This window comes from Hibiscus syriacus, unplaced genomic scaffold (assembly GCF_006381635.1).
Source record: "Hibiscus syriacus cultivar Baekdansim isolate YM2019G1 unplaced genomic scaffold, ASM638163v2 tig00110627_pilon, whole genome shotgun sequence".
Taxonomy (NCBI): domain Eukaryota; kingdom Viridiplantae; phylum Streptophyta; class Magnoliopsida; order Malvales; family Malvaceae; genus Hibiscus; species Hibiscus syriacus.
In genome coordinates, this window is record NW_024062804.1 from 541744 (window position 1) to 554133 (window position 12390).

Genomic DNA, 12390 nt, shown 5'->3' on the forward strand with positions numbered 1-12390 from the left:
AATACATGAATTTGTTGAATATCATAACTCAATATATATTTCAAAATCTGGTGTAACTCAAAAAATTCTTTTAATGTCGTGATTTAATGTCTCTATTAACCGATCGTTTTAAGTGAAGACTCAAATTATAACTTTAATATCACTTATGAATCAGTAAGTGAAAAAAAAACTTGTGATTAACATTGAATAAATCACACATAATAGACGAAGTTTAACATAGTTTAAATTTATTGATCTTCACAAAGGGGAGAACCAAACGGTCTTGCCCCAAATCCTGTTTTCAAACAAGAAAATCCACCCTAGTAAAGTTTGATCAGATTAAAATCCATTAGATCTGAATTACTTTGCCATCGTTGGATCTGAACTCTGAGTTTCTGGGCCTCTATCTTTTCCGATCGTAGATGAGATGTGGGCCGCTTTCTCATGGCCCTTAACTTTCTTTCCATCACTAGCAGGCGACAAGTTCGCAACTCGCAACGGGCAATACTTCCGCCGGAAACTGAACAACAAACAGAGCTTAGCATTCGATAAGGCGAACTGAAGAAAAGAGAAATAATTATGAAACTCAGTCAAGGGTTTAGCCGGTGCATCAATTTATTGAGGCAATTTCAAGTAGCAAAATCATATCCCAATCCTTGCAATGAAAGATCTTTTGTTTTGCCAGCGATTCCGAACATTTTTCTATCCTTTTGTCGCTATTATTCCACCGGTGAGCCTTTCTATGTTCTTACTAGTTCTGTTTCAGAAAAAAAGTTCAAATTTAAGTGTTGTTTTCGATAAATTGTAACAATTTTTTGGTAATGGGCAGAGCTGCAACCTCAGGTTTCATCTGACCTTCTAAAAATCATGGAACAAAGATTGGTTGCTATTGAGCATAGGAGTGCTTTTCTCGAGAATTTCATAAACCAGGTTATATCTTTAAATCTCATTTTTCTCTTTAATGATTCTATTTAATTGTATTATGATCTTTGTTTTATTTTAATTGAGCTTGGTGGCTTGTTTGAAGACAGCCGGAAGCCTCACCAACCGAGTATTCCAAGGCTAACAAAGAGCTTCGAAAACTTAGGGACTCAATGGACCTTATCAGTGAGTTGAGAACCAAACAGAAGGTATAATTTTTGTCTTCATTTCCTTTCTCGTACTAATGTTCGGACGGTTTTATCCTCTGATTTGGTGACATTTTCTCTACCTTGGTTGATGGTATCATGTATCTTGTATTCAGTTAAGTTCACCTGGGTTGATGAATGATAATATAGGGCGATATAGCCTTAGGGGTATCTTTATGCGCTATTTTAATGCTTTCTTTAGTTTCTATTAGTTTGTGATTTACTGATTTTGTCCTACGTGGATGCCGTTTTAAGCTTTTTTTCCCCCCATTTTAAGTAGGAGATAGATGGTTTGAGGACGTTGATGGCTGAAAGCTCCGATGATAAAGATATGCTTGAGATGGCAACTGAGGATTTGCATAAGGCTTTGGAGGAAGAGAAAAGACTGCAGAACTTGCTACTCAAGTCGTTACTTCCTAGGGATGATGCTGACGAGAGGGACTGCATTTTGGAGGTCAGAGCAGGTAACGACTGTATGTTGAGATGTTCACTTGAATGCTGGTTTCTGTCATTCTTTTTGTTAATTTCCCCCCATTTTTTTAATCAGGAACTGGTGGGGAGGAAGCTTCTTTGTTTGCAATGGATGTATTCAAAATGTAAGCCAATACAGTTGTCTTTGGGGAATCATGAATTGTGTCTAGAAGCTGATAATCTGGGAGTTTTTTCCTGGCATGGTTACGACAGGTATGAGAGATATTCACAGAAGAAGGGTTGGAGGTTCGAAGTGGTGGATATAGCAGAGTCTGATCTGAAAGGATATAAGGTATTGATTCTGCATTTTCTAGGGTGTCGATCTTTCTGAACTTTGAGGAATCATATTTGGAGTCCATCTTCTGTCTGCATCACAGAACCTTGACTTCTTGTGCTCCTTATCAGGAAGCTAGTGCAGCAATATCAGGATCTGGTGTTTATGGGAAACTTAAATTTGAGAGTGGAATTCACCGAGTTCAGGTTTTGTTTCTGACTTTTTACATGCAATGTAAAGGCTTTTAAGCATAACTTCTAAACTTACATGGAGTTTCTTTGCACAGCGTGTTCCGGTGACTGAGAAGTCTGGACGTATACACACTAGTGCTGTATCAGTTGCTATTCTCCCTCAGGCTGATGAGGTGCTTAAGGATTTGATTTGTGCTTCATTTGTTTTGTTTTTGTTGTTTTTTAATCTGTTTGAAAGGTTGTTAGATGTATTTGGTTGAACATTCTGTTGAGTATACTAGTTAACCTTTAGTATTTGAAAACTTTTCATAATTAAATTTTTCTCATTACTAGTTTTCAAAAGATATCCTTTTTGCCTGTTTTGACTAATGTTCTTGTTGAGGTTATGTAGGTAGATGTCCGGTTAAGAAATGAAGATTTGAGAATCGATACTTACAGGTCTGGTGGTTCTGGCGGTCAACATGCAAACACCACCAACAGTGCAGTCAGAATCACACATTTTCCCACTGGTATAACAGTATCCATACAGGATGAACGATCCCAGCATATGGTAGAGTACTGATATGTTGTAGTTTAGATCTTCTCTCAAAACGCCATTTTTCCATATTGTGTGATAATTTGTTTCAATATGATCTAAACGTGGAAAAAGGTTTTTCATTAAAAGTTTATGATGCATGCTCACTTTTTCTTTCACATCTCTTAGTCAACATGCTAGCTTAGTATCCATACAGGATGAACGATCCCAGCATATGGTAGAGTACTGATATGTTGTAGTTTAGATCTTCTCTCAAAACGCCATTTTTCCATATTGTGTGATAATTTGTTTCAATATGATCTAAACGTGGAAAAAGGTTTTTCATTTAAAAAGTTTATGATGCATGCTCACTTTTTCTTTCACATCTCTTAGTCAACATGCTAGCTTCAACCTTCTGTCAATTTTATTGCCCTATTAATGTTATGGATTACTTCTGAAGTTCGAATATTGGGATGGGGGAGAGAGAGCTCTTTTGTGCCGTTCGAAGCTCAATAGGTATCCACATGCATAAAATATGAAACTGTGCAAATGAATTAGTATTTCTGTATCAACTAGATTTCCTCTGTGAGCATAGGTAGTTATAGTTTTTGAGAGTTTCTGATTACTGATATATATGGCGTATTTGAAGTCTCTTAAGTATACAATATATGGATTATATGTTAGAGAGGGTGTAAAGCACTGAAATATCAATTTGGATGGTTTTCTATAACATTATCATCCCTCTTATCATCCATGGATATGTTTATCCTGATGCTTTAGTAACTCTCTTCTTCCTTTTTGCTTCATATGATAGAACAAAGCCAAGGCACTTAAAGTGCTCTGTGCAAAGCTGTATGAAATGGAGAGGTCTAGACTTCATACATCTCGATCAAAACTTAGATCTGAACAGGTATGTGTTACCATGAAATGAAATTCGGTCTTTTGTCCTTGAAATCTACATTAGTGGATACTGATCACTGATATAAACAGATTGGTAGTGGAGACAGATCTGAGCGCATTCGAACCTATAACTTCCCACAAGGCCGAGTCACCGATCATCGTGTTGGCATCACGTATCATGCGATAGATGATGTGATGCAGGGAGAAAATTTGGACGTCTTTGTTGATGCTCTTCTTCTGCAACAGGAAATGGATGCAATTGCTACCTTCAGTTCTGCTCAATGACCTATATTACTGGTCTTAGAATTTGTCATTTACCATCTCATTTCCATTCATGAAAAGGGTCAACACTCTTTGTTGTCTTGCAATCAGGACCTACTGAATATTCTAATTCTTTTTGGTGATGCACATGTCTTGCATGACGTGTCCCATCCCATGTTGTATTTTTTTTTCACTGATTGTTCTCGAAACAATTACAGATTTACAATTTCATCATGATGTAGTGTGTTAACACAAGTATTTTAGGGTTAATTATAGTTGACTTTTTGTATTATTGTCCCCACAAATTTCTAGCAGACTCGATAGTCATGCATTACAGGTTTGCAATTAATCTCTCTCTAAATCTAAGAATGGTTTCTGGGCCAACGACTTATAGGACTAGTATTGAACTGTTCATGATATTTTAACGAATATACAAACTTGCTATAAAATATGAATATTTTATTATTCATATTGCTATTTGAATTTAGATTAAAAATATATAATCATGTAAATTAATTTACCTAAAATAAGACCACTTGTCTACCATCAAAGCCAAATAAAAAGAGTGGATGGGATTTGGTTTGATGCGTGGAAGGTGGGGCACGTTCTTACCTTTCTTGCTCTTTGGATTGAAATCATTTTGTGGGAGGCATGGAAAATGTGTTACTTTGAAAAAATCAAAATTTTCTTTAGATGATATTTATATAAAAAGCATATTTTACGATAATTATATTTAAAATATTATATAGAGTAAACTACAGGTTGCTCATTCAATTATAAAATGAAAATTCAAATGTACGAAGAGTGGTTTGAAGTCAAATGTACAAAGAGTAGGTTCGAAGTTGGGATGGTCATTTTACTTGGACCCGTTATCATCTCTAGTTCGGACTATATTTTAATCTCACACTCCATATTGGTATGGTATTCTCCTCATTTTATGGTTAAATCCTTAGGTTCCAAAAGTGTCCGGACTGAAGGGGACAGGTTAACACATCAATTTAAAAGCAAACCTGACCCTAAGAAACTTCATAAATGAACAGTTGGATGGGGATTAGTTTTCAGCGGCCAACGATGAGGGGGAAAGGAAATGGAAGGTTTTCTTCTATAACCAATCTTTTCTACCCATTAAAACGTCCTTGAAACGACTTCCAAGGTCTCAACTGTAATTGCATTGAAACTTCTGATCAAAAAAATCTAGCAAGATTTGATCCAACCCACAAAAGTCTTTTTCTTGAGCTTCAAGGTAGAAAAATTTGGGGGAAATGGGAAAAGTTTTCATTGGTTTGAAGATAAAATCATGACAGATTCTTTTCCATTATTGATTTTTTTTAATTACTTTTTAATATTTCATGAAAATGCTGTATTGCCGGATCTAAGAATATTTAGAATCCGAGGCTATACGTATGGCAAGAAATGGTTACTTTAAGTCCTTAAGTTTTGTCTCTTTTCCTCCTTTGATTTTCCCGTTTTAGACCCTGATTGATTGAAAACTATAATATAATATTTTTGGCCGTGGTTAGATCTAAACTAAACAAAATTCCACCCTGTTATATCTGAAAAAAAGAAAAACAAAACAAAAAGGGAAGATTTGCTGCTCAAAAACAGGTATCTGACACCTTCCCAAAGACATTGGGGTGTTAGAATCTGGTCTGAAGAATCAAACAAGTTGCTCCCCTCAAGCTCTTGTTCTTCGATGAATCCTAGAATGCAAAGCAATTACTAAGTCTTCTTCCTTAATTGCCTCAAAAGAACGGTTATCTATCAATCCAAGGCGAAGGGTGTCATATGGATAAGTTTCCGGATGTTTTGTGTGGTTGGAGCTGGGAGGAGAACAAGTTGTTTGAGCTGGCTCTAGCTGTGGTCGATGAACGACACCCGGATCGTTGGGAAGTGGTTGCTGCCATGGTTGGAGGGAAAAAAACTGCAGAAGATGTGCATAAACGTTATGTGATACTCTTGGAGGATTTGCAGTTTATCGAATCGGGTAAACTCGACCATGAACTGAGCAAAAGGCAGCCGTGTATTCAAGTCGACTGCACTCAATCTGTTTGCTGGACTAATGATGATAACAAGTACATATCAATCTTTCTTTCTTGCCAGCTTCTTCTGCATCAATTCCTTCATTTTCATATCCATGTCGTCTTTCATATACATGCATCTGAGAATTTGTTGACCCTAGAAACTGAGCCAATTTCCGGCTCAAACTTGACTTGTCATAAAATCAAATATCTCTAATCTATTTCCCCCTTGGTTTTCTTGGCTTTTATTTCTCTTAATGGACTGTGTTTTGAGAAATTCAACTTCATATCAGAGTTTGTAATTTGGATAAATGGTTCTGCTATGATTATATTCCCCCTTGGTTTTCTTGGCTTTTATTTCTCTTAATGGACTGTGTTTTGAGTAATTCAACTTCATATCAGATTTTGTAATTTGGATAAATGGTTCTGCTATGATTATATAGTTCTACATCTATGATGATGAATATTCAAAATCATAAGCTTTTGTTATCTTCATTTTTCTTGCAATCCATTAGTCAAGGCAGATTTAAAGTTGCAGTAAGGTGAATATTGTCTGATGTTTTATAGTTTTTCCACTTACAGTTGCTGGTTCGGTTGGACATAAATTGATCCCTAGAGCTACTGTACTGCTGGTTTATGAAAGCAGATTTGGTTTATCAAAACTCACGTCCCATAAGAGTGCAGGGTATGTTAATGTATCGATTCTGATGCAGAAATTGTTCTTGGCCTTGTTTATTTGCAGTTGATTAGTATGATGTGCTTAAGACTTAATGCTTAATATGCATGGTTCTCTTTGAAGAAGCGTCTCCCAATTCCGAAATCAACATGAAGGTAGCTTACTTACAATCATGATTAAACGAGAAACTTGATTTCATAAAAACCATTTATTATGAAGCTACAAACACCCAGAATTTAGAATGAGAGAGCTTTTTTCCTTTTTCTGGTGGGTTAAGTCTTATCATGAGATACAATACAAAATCGAAGCAAACACATAACATTACAGCTGAGGCAGACCCTGAAATTCTTCCTGTCCACTATCTCCGGCCACGAAAGTGATGCGCATTCAAGTCTTATTGTTTCATTTCCCTCTACTATCTGGATTGCAAGAATGGTTAATCTTCAACAAAGCAAGAAAAAATGAAGAAGAAGAAGAAAGAGCTGGGGCCGTAGAGGCACAACAAAAGTCACTACAATTACCTTAGCCTCTTGTTAAGCGCAACTATCATGAACCTGGATCTACATTCAATCACTACCTTATAAGAATAAAGAAAACTCCCGAAACGGAATAAGGTTAAAAGGAAAGGAACAAGATTAAAAAAAAACCAAGACGAGGAGAAAATGGAGGTGCATGGCTGGAGAACCAACAGAATCTGTTGGTAGATCCATCCATGTTCAGCCTTTTCCCCGTCTTTGTCCTTCTCTCCCATCTTTATCGATCTCTTACCTCATCTTGGCTCGGTGTATCACTTTTGATGTCTATGGCTGTCTGCTGTCATCTGAGCTATTTATACTAAAACACCAAAAAGTTTACAGTACATGTACTAAACTGACTCTGTGCTAGCAACTTCAAGTGCCGGTTGGCAGTACAAGAAGAACGTTTTCTGGTGGGATCAACATGTACTACAATTCCATCTGATAGTACTCACAATCTCTTATGATGCGTTAACTCTTACCAAATAAATTACTTTTAAGAATTTAATAATGCCATTAGCATGACATGTCCACCGGAATCTTCAAATAAACAGAATTTACCTGCAACAATTAGGAATACTATTTACCTGAAGATCTCCCAGCTGCCCATACAGTGAAAAGAACCTTTGCAAACTACTTGTGATATAAAAAAGAACATGAAGGTAAAAGGAAGCATCATTTTGGAATAATATTTACTTTTCATTACATCTCAAGAGTCCGGATGATGAATACATAGGAAACAAAGATTTTACAATTAGAATATGAATGAGATCAGAAGCATTTTGTTGCCCTTTTCTCTCTTGCCAATTCCATTTTCTTTTTTTACATCACAACAGCTCGACAAAAATCATAGAATTGGGATTTCTAACTTGAATGGATACACAATTTTACATGCAACGCCCATTTCCAATGACAGAGGCTAGAATCACCAGCCAAGTGAATAATAATTAACTTTATCTGCTCAGATTCACCAGTGATTTTCTAAGAGATCGGGAAGAGTTATTTTCCCTGAGTTATTAGTATCAAGCTTGCTGAACTGATCGCATATTTGCAATATATCCTTCTCCTCAACCTTTCCCATTTCTTTGAGCTTGTAGATGACATACTCCGATTTACTGCGATGAGAAATTTGAAGGTGTAAAGGGAAAATCGAACAAAACAAAAACATTATTACCACATGGTTTCTGTAAATAAAATGTTGATGCAGGATGTGTAGATGCAGTAAAATGATTTGGTTTGGGGTGGTTTTAAGATAGGCAAACGGGGTTCTTCATTACAGCAAGATTGTAGATACAAGCTCGCCATACGGGCACACTTTTGACAGAAGTGATTTTTTTTGGTATTGAATGGCTCTAGGAATGCAGGTCAGGCATGTAGAGATTAAAAGTGATTCTTTAGTTGCGATTAGGTACCTTACAGGCAATGATCATTTAGTATCAAGCTTGAGGCATCTAATAGATGATATAAAAACATAGTGCTAGTTTTAGGGTGATTTCTTTCAAACATGTTTTTTTGGGACTGGAAATTAACCAGCGCATCACCTTTCTAAATTTGCTACAATTCTGGCAACAAGCATCGAGTCAAGTTCATTCGGAAATATGCTATAAAGATCGAACTCCAACCTGATAAAACCGTTGTTATTGATGTCAGCAGCTAGCAAATCCTCAATAGTGATCTCTCTCTGCAACACCCACTCAGCAATCCTCCTATGCCTCTTGTTAACCCTTGCTTCAGCCAAATACAGAAAAGCTCTAGCAACAGCCAGCGTCGAAATCAGAAGCCAAGCACCGGCAAACAACCTTCCGGGCAGAGTCTTAAACGCCCGATCACCGTACCCAACCGTAGTAACCGACATAACAGACAAGTAAACAGAATCAACCCAGTCCAAGCTCTCCACAAAGTACAAAATCAGAGATCCGATTGCAATACACAAAACCACAACCCCAAGTGCCAAACCAACCTTAAGCCTAATCCTCATCCTTCCTTTATCGACATCGACAATATAATCCCTAGCCGAAAACCCTCGATTCGTTTTCTCCATCTGAATCCCAGTTAAAATCATGTTTTCTTGCAAGTCAAGAACATAATTCACAACCCCACTCAACAAAATATCAATAAAACCGAAACCCACCAATACAAAAACGCAAGCGAAAATCTTCGTAGCCGGGGTTAAAGGGGCTATATCACCATAACCAATTGTACACATAGTGACTATACAGAAGTAAAGAGCATCGACAACCGGGTGAGTCTCGACACCCGAGAATTCATCTCTGTTTAACGAATAAATAGCAACACCGAGTATCAAGTAGATGGAAAGCAAGAAAACAGCTTGCCTGATAATGGTGCTGGACTCGGATTGAGGTTTGGGAACCTGGGGTGTCTTGGGCTTCAAATCACGCATGACAGCCATTGCAGGAGCTGTTTTACATCGCTTGAGAGAACTGGGTCTCTTTAATCGCGTACTGGGATCAGGATAATCAGACGAGGGGGGATTGAATCTGTGGATTGTCTTCGATTTCATATGGGAAAAGAGCTGGTGTGGAGATTGACTGTGGGATTGTGAAATAGAAGCCATGATGAGGGTCTTCGAGGAGGTGTCGAAGTTGGGGTTTTGATTGTGGGGAGAGAAAGGGCTCATCTGCCATATCAGAAAACCAAAAACAAAAGAAAATCAAGTTTTTTTTTTTTTTTTGCCCAAAGAGACAGGGGGTTGAGATCGTGGTGGTTGGTGAGTAGTTGGTCTCAGGTTTCAATCTTTCAATGTGGGGTTGCCAATTATGACATTGCTTGTAAGGAACTGGGAACAGCGTCTGTTTTCTATTTGCAAATCCATTGTTTGGACGCATCCTGTATTAAAAATAAAATGGATTCTGTTGCTGGTTAAATAAGTGAAATATTACTTTTTAAAAAATTAATATAAAAGTAACTGTTTAAATTATATTTTTTATGGGTAAAGTATAGTAATGGTCACTGAAAATTTATGAAACTTGCATTTAGGTCCCTTAACTTTTAAAACTTACAATATAGTCCCCCAACATTTAATCCATTTGCAATATAGTCCCGCACCTAAGAAAATTAGGGTAAGTTATATAAATGGTCACTGAACTTTTCAAACACTTGAATTTAGATCCCCTAACTTTTAAAACTTACAAAACATTCCTCAATTTCATTCTAAACCCCAAATTCCAAAATAATTCAATTTCATTCTAAACCCTAAATTCCAAAAAAATTCAATTACATTCTAAAACCCAAATTCTAAAATATTTCAATTTAAGGAGGAATATACTAGATTATCTTTAAGAACGTGATAGCGTTTTGATTTTTTTACTTTTGTGAAGAAAAAAAAATACACTCCCTCCTCGTAAATGTAAATTTAGTGACATTCAATAATTTAAATATAAAAAATGATTATGGAAGAAAATGAATAAAAAAAAAAGAATACGTGACCATGAAATAGGTTTACGTACGTTACAAAAACATGACACAAACCCATCTCTTTGAGTTGATTATCATCAAACTTAGGGTATATTATATAAATTATTGATTTTTTTATTTTATTTTTGAAGTAGTCAACTTCAGTATTTATTTTTTTATTGCGTTTTTTATGATTTAATAATTTTTCTACAAAAATATCGATGTAATAAAATAAATATTAATATGGTAATATTTATATTTTAATTATAATAGAAATAATATAAAAATAAAATATATTTATACATCATTACTATAATTAACATAACTCATATAATATTTTTGACTCTGCTATTTATGTAATCTTAATATTTTATATGAAAGATATAAAATATATTAACACGTATGATTAGATATAAAACATACACAAATCAGAAATATTTATTTTTAAATAAATGATTATTATCATATTCTTACTATTGAAAAATATATTTATTTTTAATAAATGAATTATTATCATATTCTTACTATTGAAAAATTTTCATGTCTTTAAATTAATATTAAAATATTATCATATGTTTTTAAATATAAAAAGTAAATTAATTAATAATTTAGTGACATTGGCGTCGTTTATAAAAAAGATAGAAATTGAAGTATTTAAGAATTTGGGTTTTAGAAAGTAATTGAATTATTTTGGAATTTAGGGTTTAGAATGAAATTGAATTACTTTGGAATTTGTGGTTTAGAATGAAATTGAGGATTGTTTTGTAAGTTTTAAAAGTTGAGGGACCTAAATTCAAGTACCTAAAAAGTTTAGTGACCATTTATATAATTTACCCTAATTTTTATAGGTGCGGGATCATATTGCAAACGGATTAAATATTGAGGGACTGTATTGCAAGTTTTAAAAGTTGGAGGACCTAAATGCAAGCTTCAAAATGTTCAGTGACCATTATTATACTTTGCCCTTTTTTTGTTTAGGTGTTTACGTTAATTTTTTTCAATCATTATATAATGTTTCATATAATATCATTTAAAGTCTTCGATTATAATGACCGTTAAAAATTATCGTTAAATGAAATAAGTTATATTTATATTTTTTTGAAATTTTTATTTTAAAAAATAAAATATTATTTTTAAAATATTTAAAAAAATTATACTGCCCCATCCCATCCCTCTCCTCCCCACGGGCCGTCTCTCTCCCCTTCGTCCCCTCCCTCCGTTCGAAAATCACAACAATTTGCATCATCGAGTGAGTTATTCATGATCTCAATCTCTACTCACATGAATTTACAACTTAGTTTTTGAGTTTTGAGAATAAAAATATTCGTCCATTTCTCGTGTGTGTCAAAACTCTCATAGCACATAGTACATCCAAAGCCATGTCTGGAACTGACACCGGCTTGCACATTTATTTCTGCATCCCAACAACTTTCTCATCTTCTTCTGTTCATTACTATTAAATCTCCATTAAATCATTTACCCATTAAACTTGGGTTAGCCCATTAAATTTAGGAGAAAATAACCTCAGTGACAAAAATAAATTATAATATACGAATTTAATCATTTTTTTTGGATTTGTCAAAATGACCAACAAATTCGCAACGCGAATTCCAATTTCGCAAACCAGTTTTCAATTTCGCAACGCGAATATGTAAATCGCATTATGATTTTCCAAATTCACGTTGCGATTTTCCAAATTCGCGTTGCGATTTTCTAAATCCGCGTTGCGATTTTCTAAATCCGATTTGCGATATTCCAAATTCGCAACGCGATAGTCAAATTCTCAACGCGAAAGTCAAATTCGCAACGCGATAGTCAAATTCGCAACGTGAAAGTCAAATTCGCAACTGAATTTCAAATTCGCAACGCGAATTTAATTTCGCAACACAAATGTTTTGGGTATATAACAACGCAGCAGCAGTTCTCATAACCTAAATCCCTAAATCACAACTCATTCCATCTCCATCTATCACTCTCTCCGGCGACATCCATTCCTATATCCAACGACATCCTTCCCCATCTCTATTTTTTTTACATAATTTTATTTTTA

The 12390-nt window shown here is 35.1% G+C and overlaps 3 protein-coding genes across 5 annotated transcripts; 2 read left to right on the forward strand and 1 right to left on the reverse strand.

The window, feature by feature from the left end:
- Positions 1–461: 461 nt before the first annotated feature.
- Positions 462–3825, forward strand: LOC120136380 (peptide chain release factor 1, mitochondrial-like). Of its 2 annotated transcripts, none has more exons than XM_039152423.1 (11): positions 462–709; positions 809–909; positions 1011–1109; positions 1387–1570; positions 1654–1702; positions 1791–1869; positions 1983–2057; positions 2138–2215; positions 2434–2592; positions 3371–3466; positions 3547–3825. In XM_039152423.1, exons 1-11 carry the CDS (start codon positions 559–561, stop codon positions 3739–3741), a joined length of 1266 nt encoding a protein of 421 aa, XP_039008354.1. In that variant the 5' UTR covers positions 462–558; the 3' UTR covers positions 3742–3825. The 2 variants fall into 2 exon arrangements, with proteins under 2 accessions (XP_039008354.1, XP_039008355.1); XM_039152424.1 differs by having other exon boundaries at positions 673–709; positions 1007–1109; positions 3547–3821.
- Positions 3826–5031: 1206 nt separating this feature from the next.
- Positions 5032–6453, forward strand: LOC120136395 (protein RADIALIS-like 3). Of its 2 annotated transcripts, none has more exons than XM_039152436.1 (2): positions 5032–5789; positions 6303–6453. In XM_039152436.1, exons 1-2 carry the CDS (start codon positions 5503–5505, stop codon positions 6337–6339), a joined length of 324 nt encoding a protein of 107 aa, XP_039008367.1. In that variant the 5' UTR covers positions 5032–5502; the 3' UTR covers positions 6340–6453. The 2 variants fall into 2 exon arrangements, with proteins under 2 accessions (XP_039008367.1, XP_039008368.1); XM_039152437.1 differs by having other exon boundaries at positions 5035–5789; positions 6318–6441.
- A 1155-nt stretch (positions 6454–7608) lies between these two features.
- Positions 7609–9759, reverse strand: LOC120136394 (two-pore potassium channel 5-like). Its single transcript, XM_039152435.1, is given in 3 exon segments — positions 7609–8041; positions 8549–9414; positions 9416–9759. Coding segments are annotated over 3 exon segments (1170 nt in total). The 5' UTR covers positions 9572–9759; the 3' UTR covers positions 7609–7893.
- Between the last annotated feature and the right edge of the window lie 2631 nt (positions 9760–12390).

Coding starts and splice junctions, on each gene's coding strand:
- LOC120136380 (XM_039152423.1), top strand. CDS start 559: ATGAAACTCAGTCAAGGGTTTAGCCGGTGCATCAATTTATTGAGGCAA. Junction 1,870..1,982: donor CTGATCTGAAAGGATATAAG/GTATTGATTCTG, acceptor GCTCCTTATCAG/GAAGCTAGTGCAGCAATATC. Junction 2,058..2,137: donor GTGGAATTCACCGAGTTCAG/GTTTTGTTTCTG, acceptor TTCTTTGCACAG/CGTGTTCCGGTGACTGAGAA.
- LOC120136395 (XM_039152436.1), top strand. CDS start 5,503: ATGGATAAGTTTCCGGATGTTTTGTGTGGTTGGAGCTGGGAGGAGAAC. Junction 5,790..6,302: donor TGGACTAATGATGATAACAA/GTACATATCAAT, acceptor GATGTTTTATAG/TTTTTCCACTTACAGTTGCT.